Consider the following 9501-nt stretch of genomic DNA (forward strand, 5'->3'; position numbering starts at 1 on the left):
ACCCCATCCGTCCCTCGGTGTCAAATTGACACAGTGGTAAAAAACCGATAAAATAACAAGCAGGTGATTAGTTATTTTTCGATGATTTTTAGTCAAATTGATGAGTTAAAATTTCGGTTATGTGTTTCGCATGAAAAAGATAAAAGTCACGAAGTCTCGGGCAAATTTATACCTATAAACAATTCGATATTTCGAGAAAACTGCCAGATTGACGGAATTCAATTGTTGTATGTACTACTAAATATTAATTATTACAAATATTCTCCGAAAATATGAATGATTTATGCATTTCATTTATGTTAATAAAATATTTATTACATTCAATACAAAATTGATATTTTATTATTATATTTATCCTATCCTATATATTATATGTAATATCGATAACACCAAAAGGATTATTTATTTATTTATTTATTATACATGTATAAATCTGAAGAAGCTAGGATTGTTGTATTCTAAATAATGATAGTACAAGTTCGTGGGAATGGAACTTTATTCGACAGATCAGGTATAGCGGATTTTTCTTCCAGGCCCGCGAGATACATACTTACCGTGGCCTTGTGTGGGCCCATCGGATCTTGGTCGGCGCGACCCTTCGGAAACTCGGGGGTTTATTATGTGCTATTGAGGCCTTTAGGCCGGCAACGAAAGATTCTAAGTAACGAGACATGCATATCATAAAACATCTAAATTGCACGCGCTAAAAATAGCTTCATTGTCGCTTGCTTCGTAAACCGACCCGACCATTTGCACGCCAAATGTTTTATTGTACGTGCCGGTGGCCGCTACAAACCCAATATGTATATATAGACTTAAATCAAATAAAAATATAAAAAAATTACAGTAACATAGCATGTATTAACAAATTAATCGCAATAGAGGAAATTATAGATAAACATTAACTTAAAATTAAACATTTCTTAGTGCCCTACATAAGAATTTCTTAAAGTAATCAATAGATCCATTGAAGAAATCAATCATATCAATAAATTTAATAAAACCTAATATTTTTAGACCAGCGTTTACAATATTATTACAGTGCTTTGAGAAATTTAATGTAGGTGTAACACAGACGACCAAGTCATTAGTTTCACTAATGTTTAATTATAAACTTATAAATAATATAAAATTGTAAAGTACTATATTTTTAGATAGTCTCTCCAAATTATAATAAATAGGAAAACTTATATGGTATGAAATATGATATTGTGGAACGAAAGAATCTTCACGTGCGACTTTTCTTGGATGTGAAACCACTGTGAATATACTTATAACTTTGACAATATAAACCGGCTTTCTAGCTAAGGATTGAGATTTTTCTCAACCACTCGAGTTCAGTAACGAAATAGATTTGAACGCGTCTGCAACAGCGAACACTTTTGCAAGCAAGGAAGCGAACGCTTGGTTTTCTATGAAATCAAATAGTTTAAACCATTTTTAATTTTAAAACTGCTCCCTGAATAATTTTAATGAACTGTGGCTGCTTTTTTGGCGCTGCCCTACGCTGCTGTTTTAGAAAACTTCTTATTTCCTTGCCATATTCCTTTCCTATTGTTGTCCATTCTGCGCGGGTCTGGTCAGTCCTGATATACATGTGGCGACCAGATCCACGGCCTCTCCTGTGTCTCTTCCAGGTATCTCTCGAACCTATTCGAGATTTACGGTCAGGCCCTGGCGAACGTTTCCTTTCTTTACGACATCCTCTCCTGCTTGCCTTCCTCTGCTCTTTCCGTTTTTTATAGCATCCTTCCGCGATTGCTTCTTTCCACGTGTCTTTACCTGTCTTTCCTCTTCTCCTAGATTTTCCTTACTTTCCTATCCTTAATTTCTTCTCCTTACTTTCCTCCCACTATTCGGGTTTCCACCTCTCTTCCATTTTTTCCTTTTCCTCGGGAGTTTCTATACGTTGACGAGTCACTTAGTCACAAGTCGTTGGTCTCTGGTCTCGCGTCGTACACCAAGTTTTCTCTTAAATAAACTCGTGTTGAGGAAACATTCTGAGTTCTAAAATAGTGTTTAGTAGTATACATAAGTTTTCATAGTGTATATATAATACAATATGTATAAACAAAAGCGCTCAATAGTGTGGCAATATTTTGAACAAAAGACACCAACGAGTGCCGTGTGTCGCTTATGTAAAAGAGAATACAAAAGTGCAAAAAACACATCCAATTTAAGTGACCATTTGAAGCGCAAACATTTCACAGTGCTGGAAGCCGATCGTCGCGTGCACGAAGAAGCAGAGTCGATAGACGTGGATGATCAACTTGCAAGTGCTACACCTGGAACATCAACGCAAGCACAAGGAATTACATCGGTGGCTTTCACTTCAAATGCAAATTTGGCAATCCAAAATGAAGACTTACCAGGTATGGTGCAGAGGTCTCGGGTTCATTTAAGGCAGCTAACATTGAGGACAACTTCAAATGATCTATCACAAACAAAAATTACAAAATTAAATAATCTGGTGGCAGCCATGATTTGTAAAGATTTGCAACCGCTAACTATTGTAGAAGACGAAGGCTTTAATGAGTTAATTAAGGAGCTTGAACCACGATATAAACTTCCCAGTCGAAGAACACTGGGACGGACCATCTTACCACAATTATACATTGACACTAAAAATATAATTTTAGAAAACTTGAAAAAAACAAGTCATGTTTCTATTACGACAGATATCTGGACCAATTTAAATATGCAATCCTTTTTAACGATCACTGCACATTATTTTATTGAAAATAAATTACGCTCAAACGTATTAGCCACTAATCTTTTAACAAATAGCCACACAAGTCAATATATTGCGCACTGTATTCAAGATATTTTATCGGAATGGCAAATCTCAAATAAAATTTGTGCTGTCGTGACAGATAATGGTGCAAATATTAAAGGAGCTGTACGTAACTTAGGCTATATGCATTTGCCATGTACAGCACACACGTTAAATTTAGTGGTAAACGATTCCATAAGTGGTGTGACTGAAATAATAAATTTATTAAAAATCTGCCGTTCATTAGTTGGGCACTTTAAAACAAGTGTTGTAGCAGCAGAGAAATTAAGAAGTATGCAAAAGCAAATGGGCTTACCAGAACTGAAGATAAAAAAAGATGTAGCAACACGCTGGAATTCTTGCCTCGTGATGCTGGAGAGACTGTTTGCAATAAAAGTGCCTTTGTCTGCTGTCATAGTTTCATTAAGCAGAAGTCCCACATCACTTACAGCTGAACACTGGGAAATCATAGAAGATATCATACCGTTATTGAAACCACTAGAATATGTTACAACTGATTTATCAGCAGAAAAATATCCCACAGCATCCAAAATTGTTCCTTTAATAAGAGGAATTCAAAATGCTATAAACATGATTACACCAGAAACCACAGCAGGACTACGTTTAAAAAATAATATTTTAAATAATATTGAAATAAGATTTAACTACATCGAACAGAATAATATTACTTTAATAGCCACACTATTAGATCCAAGGTTTAAAATAGCTGTATTTGAAGACAATAGGATTGCACAGACAGCACAGAATATATTAAAAGAAGAAATAAGTTCCTTGGCAAGAACAGCCAGTAGTCATGAAACGAATGCAAATAGAGCCATAGCAGAAGAACCATCTCAAAACAATGAATTTTGGAACTTTTTTGTATCAAAAGTGTCACAGTTAAATAACCAATCTACGCATATTGAAAATGTAACAACCATCATCCGTCAATACATAGATTTACCATATGAAAACATTAAGAGTTGTCCAGTCGCATTTTGGAACAAATATAATTGCACAATGCCACAGCTTTTCGAGATAGCAGATAAATATCTTTGTATTCCTGCAACCTCTGTACCCTCGGAGAGAATATTTTCAAAGGCTGGACAGATTATGTCTGAAAGAAGAAACAGACTTTCAGCGAAAAACTTAGACCAATTGATCTTTTTAAATGTCAACATTTAAAATATATGTATATATATATATAAATTTGGGTCAACTTCATAGTGGAGACCATAATCATTTAAGGTTAGATTAATTATAATTTTGGAATTTTTACCTTAATTTAATTTTATTACTAATTTCTACTACGACAAATGTAAAATATAAAATAACATTAAATATTTTTAATTTTAGGAACCTCTCTCTCTCTCTAATAAAGCTGAGCGTCATGAAAACCATCGAATATGGAGAGCAATGAACATGAACCAATAACGCAATTCAGTCAAATAAGCCAATTCAGTCGACTGAAAACTATCGACTAAATAGTCGATAGTATGTAGTTACTAAATAGTAACTAGTCGATAGTTGAATTTAGTCGATAGTGCCCATCACTAAGCTGCCCTCTAGATGCTGTGACGGCGGTGGACGGCGGACTTTGTTACATCTATGCGTATTTCTGGAAGCCCGCTGGCATGAACTCCACACTCTTTCTAGATGTACTCCAACCGTTGCTCCGAGCAGCCAATAAGCGGCGTCTGGAACGATACTGCCCTCCAAATTCACTCCACGCTCTGGACTATTCCTGGCAGTTCCAAACTGTGCTATCAGGGCACTTTCTGGCGACACTGTCGTAGAGTGGAAATACTAAAGACAGGAAACTACTGGTACGACTTCTGTGCTATATTCGAGTTTCGTCTCTCTGGTGCCCGTTGGTGCCCGTGCGTCGTCGTCAGTGGTCGTCGTCGTCAGTGCAGTCCAGTTCCAGTGCAGTCCAGTGCAGTCGTCGACCGTCGTCGTCGTCATCGTCGCGTCGGCGGAATGAAATTTACCCCCACTACGAGTGCTACGAGTTCCGAATGGTTCCGAAGCCTCCTACTGCGGCCTCCTACGCATGCACTTTTCCCCACCACCTGTTGCAATGAAATTTGAATTGTCGTCGGTTGGCGACCGTAATGCACCGTGTTCAACCGTGTCCCTGTCAGCAGAGTTTGGCGTCGATCAGCGTCGATCCGTTACGTGATGGGCCATAGTTTGTATTTTATGGCAACCTGTTGACGCGCGGTAAAACTCCTCGCTGGATATCGTGCTATTTTGCTCGTGTGTTATCGTTATTACAGTGCCTGCATTAGCTTGCGCTCGTTTAATGCTACTTGGACACTGATTCGACCGAGAGATGAGTGATTCTGGAGATGCTGTTAAATATAAATGGACCCCGGAGAGTACCGCGTTGTTGGTGTCTGTGTGGTCGGATAAGCAAGTGCAAAAGCAATTGGAGTACGCGTCGAAGCCGCAGTTGATATGGGAAAGTGTCGCTCGATATATGAAGAAAAAAGGGTACAATGTTAGTGGAAAACAGTGCCGATCGCGGATGAAACAGGTTTTGGTCTGTTATCGCGAAGCAAAACGAGCTGGCACGCGAGCAGGTGTCGAGCAATATTATGAATCGATCGATAGAGTTCTGAAAAATAAGCGTCTGGAAGATGCTAATATTATTGGTATAGATACCGTAGGTAAGACAATTTTCACAATTACAGTTTAAACGAATGTTTTTTGTCTTATTTCAGTCAATTACTCGTAATCGCTTTACAACATTTTTATAGATGCCACGGCACACGTTAAGTCTCCTCCGAAAGAAGTCAAAACGAATAAAAATTTACAAATGAGACACAAGTTTCCCGTGCAGTCGCTTCATCGTACGGAGGCGCTGTCTCCCACATGGGGAATAACACGTAAGGGTTCGTTTACTAAATAATATAAAAAAGTTATTAACAAGTCGCATTAGCATACGCATTTATGTTTTATAGGTGAAAACGAATATCCCGATTCCCCGGAATCGAACGAAACCATAATAGCTAGGCCTTGTAACAGGGTTTTCTCTCCCACCAGGGATGTAGCCATTAACACAGGGGAACCTCGAGTACAAATGGCTGGTAAGTCGACGCAGTGCGATACAATTCCAACAGAGGAACCGTCGCGTGCCGGTTATAAGCACAATTTATTAGCTCATCCTTACGGGGAGATACCGTATCAAAATACGGTACAGAACGTGCAAAATCAAATAATTCAAGAGAACATGCAACAACATCAAACGTTGCAACAAAATTGTTTAAGCCATCGGCAAAATATGTTGGGGAATAATCTTGGATTTCAACTGGATCAGCAGAATTTAATAGCGCAGTGCGCGAACGTTACAATGAAATGCGAATGTCCAACGACAATGCATAGCGCTAATTTGGAACAGTTGCTTCAGCAACAAAATCAATTGCAACAGGTAACGCACGCGAATAACCGTGCGATGCCGCAAGAGCCACGAAAAATCGTGTTCGGGCAGAATTTGGCAGCCACGTATAAACAACATTATGGAAATATCTTGACTCGTATGCCTGCCGTAATAGATACCAAAGGAGTCGAGTGTCTGTCGCCAGATTATTCTCCGGATGTATCTTACAACTTAAACGATGCTTTTTGCCAGTCAAAAAATGACGATAAAGCGCACAATTTGAATGAAACTTATAATCGCCCGATACAAGCAGATGCTTCTGTATTAACAAACAATGCAACTTGTAACGATGATAGTCTTTTATTAGAATTTTTGATGGACTCTTTGAGTCAAGCGGGAAGCGACCACAAATCGAAAGATACCGCAGTTAATACCGATGATATTCCTAACGTGCCAATGAGAAAGAAGAAAGCACAGAAATTGGAACAACTTGTTCTAGGCGCCATTAGCTCTCAAAATGAAGTGGTTAACAGGGTAAGATAAACAAGAGAAACAATGTAAAACTAAAATGAACTTCCTTTTCTGTATGTGCCGGTTATATGTATAGATAATTTTGTTTCAGATTCTCGCTGCGCAAAACGACATGTTAACAAAGTTCTTAGATTTGGACAGAGATCGGCAAAATAGACTCGAGAATCGAATGGACGATTTATTGAAAGTAGTGCACAACACTCTGTTGACGAAACAGTCGTCGGAAACGGATGTTGAAACACCACCAACGGAACCAACCATAACTTCTCTAGCACCTCCTCCGATGCCTGGAGTTGCACCTCCTAAGCTGGATCTAGTTCCTCCGAAACCTTGTCGCGTTCCTTGTACCGTACCTAATTCTAACGTCGAATTAATTAATCAAAACCCGGTGATGACGAGACCGGGAGTGATTTCACCTATAACTAGTCCAGTGAAAAAGCCTGGAACCATATGGTCGAAACTGGGGCCAGTATCGCAGTCACCTTTCGTAAAGGCTCAGCAACGTTTAGGTTTACAACCTGTCCCGACGACAGACAGCCGGACCCAATCTTCCGCGGAGAGACGTATAGCAAAGGAAGCGGATAAGATGAATATGGACACGGAAACATTAAAGTTCGAAACTGCAAAGTTCTTGGAAGCGGAGAAACAGATGGAGGAGAAGATAAAGAACGCGTATCTAGAGACAGACACGAATCAGACTTTGCACGCTCGCAGAAAGCTGTTCGGCCAAAGGGAACCTACCGCGGCGATGATACTGACTGCAACGTTCTTAGAAAACGAGCGTCGCGTGTCGGAGCAACTTACGAGCTGTTACGAAGCCCAAGGAAATTTCGAAAGCATGGATGTTCTATTGGTCAGCCAAGGAGAGAACTATGATTATTTACGACGGTTGAGCATGCAGCCTGCGTGTATAGCTGGCGAACCTTGCGACACGTCCACTCCGGCAAAATTCGCAACCGTGCCTGCTAACAGCGATAGAACGTCCGCGGCAGTGCCGAAAGAAACGATTCAACAATTGGCTCAGCTTGTGATGAACACTGGCAGGTGGAAGGATCAGATGACAGTGCAAACGAATGCGGAAAGACAACGAAATGGCTGTCCAGTAGTTCCAGCATACGTGGAAAGACGACAGAATGGCTACTCAGCAGGCTACGGCGAAGGGATCGATGTCGCACAGTCTAGCGTTCCGTTCAGAGAGAACGAAATGAAAACTGACAAAAATTATGTCAGAGATTGGGTGCTGAATAAATATGGAGATTACCCAACGAATCAGCAGAAGCCATGTTACGCGGCGCCGGCTTATAATACCGTGAACGATAATCCCAACTTCCCTATAGGTTTCGCTGCTACCCTGGTGGACAGCGAAAATATCAAAATGAAAGAATCCAACGTTGACATTCGCAAATCTATCGGATTTAACGGTAACGTGTTACCGGATCGGAAACAACAAACTGTACGTTTCATGGATGAACCGTTGGCCGAGTTGCAACGAATGTACATCGAAAAGCAGTCTAAAAATCAGCAAGAGAAGAACGATAGTTTGCCATATGTAACCGGTAATGGTAACGACGTCTCTATCCAAACCCGACAAATGATCGAGAAATATATGAATGATATAATGCCGAAGAGGCAATTTAGGAATGGTAAAGACAAAGATAGCGACTCCGACGATGAGTTTTTGGACACCACTGCTTCCATGCCTACAATTGTACCGCGTAGGGGATCTCTTACGTCGAATGGTACAGGTTCGACGGAACCGGCTCGTTCCATCAAGCTGTCGAAAGATAATTGCGTAATCAGTTAATTATATCAATATTATATACTAAATTAATAATCAGTTAATTAGTACAAATAAGTACTTTGAATTATATGCGAAACTTATATGGCAGGCTACTATAATACTATGTTTCATTTTTGTTAATCGATTTATAACGAAGCTGAGTTGTTGTAAATATCAAATGTTATATCTGATATTTGAATTGTATTTGACATCGACCATGTTAAGTTTGCGTTAACATTAGATACACTTCTGTGCAATCAGTTACGTTTCATAGCAATTGCTGAAAAGATTTAATAATCAGAGAAATTCGTTACCGTTAATAATATTTTTTATAATAACGGAAATAATTTCTTTTAACGAACAACGTAATTATATACATATATATGTATATATACGGAATCTGTGCATCTAAAAGTTTAGTTGAAAAACTTATAAATATTAACAGATTATCTATATATGTTTATCGCATATAATACTTTATATGCACGTAATCGTTAATCTTTTGTTTTTACTTGAAATTTGTGATTCTCACCTCGAGAGTACTCGAAAGGTTCAGGTCTTCCATTGTGCATTTTTTTAATGGTGCCATTAGCCGGTCAATTTTAATTTCTGGCTAGACATTATACTATTTACATTTAAATACGGGCCATTGAAATCACATTATAGGTTATAAGATACATTTTTTCATTGCAGTCACTGAAAACTGTAATAACTGTAATATTACTTATAAATAAATTTATAAGAGCAATACATTGTAATACTATTTATTTCCCATTCCTATTGTATTTTATTAACATTGCGTCTTATGGGAAAAGCGGCACGAATCATTTGCTGCTGTAATGAATATCCAATATTTTTCATTTTGCATGAATAAATTATCTTTATCGTACAATACAGACACAGAGGATTCTCCAGTATACACCCACCAATTTTTTTAGCCCTTGAACAATTTCATTGAATATTTAAGGGGCTAGTCTACCCTCGATTTGTAACTAGAAAATACCTAGAATCTTACTAGATTTTGGGTCGAAAATA

The 9501-nt window shown here is 38.5% G+C and overlaps 1 protein-coding gene and 1 long non-coding RNA gene across 5 annotated transcripts; one reads left to right on the plus strand and one right to left on the minus strand.

Annotated features, from left to right (window-relative positions):
- Positions 1–396: 396 nt before the first annotated feature.
- On the minus strand, positions 397–4293 carry LOC143221860 (uncharacterized). 4 transcript variants are annotated; one of them, XR_013011876.1, is made up of 5 exons: positions 4053–4292; positions 3738–3890; positions 3090–3231; positions 2370–2981; positions 397–2285 (listed from the first exon to the last, which is right to left on the minus strand). It is a non-coding gene; the product is annotated as an uncharacterized LOC143221860 (long non-coding RNA). The 4 variants fall into 4 exon arrangements; XR_013011875.1 differs by having other exon boundaries at positions 2370–2434; positions 4053–4239; XR_013011874.1 differs by having other exon boundaries at positions 2370–2434; positions 3090–3890; positions 4134–4293.
- A 296-nt stretch (positions 4294–4589) lies between these two features.
- On the plus strand, positions 4590–9228 carry LOC143221859 (uncharacterized). The gene is made up of 4 exons (XM_076447461.1): positions 4590–5445; positions 5536–5664; positions 5740–6689; positions 6778–9228. The coding sequence occupies exons 1-4, from the start codon at positions 5109–5111 to the stop codon at positions 8488–8490; spliced, it is 3129 nt and encodes a 1042-aa protein (XP_076303576.1). The 5' UTR covers positions 4590–5108; the 3' UTR covers positions 8491–9228.
- Positions 9229–9501: the final 273 nt, after the last annotated feature.

This window comes from Lasioglossum baleicum, chromosome 3 (genome assembly GCF_051020765.1).
Source record: "Lasioglossum baleicum chromosome 3, iyLasBale1, whole genome shotgun sequence".
Classification (NCBI taxonomy): domain Eukaryota; kingdom Metazoa; phylum Arthropoda; class Insecta; order Hymenoptera; family Halictidae; genus Lasioglossum; species Lasioglossum baleicum.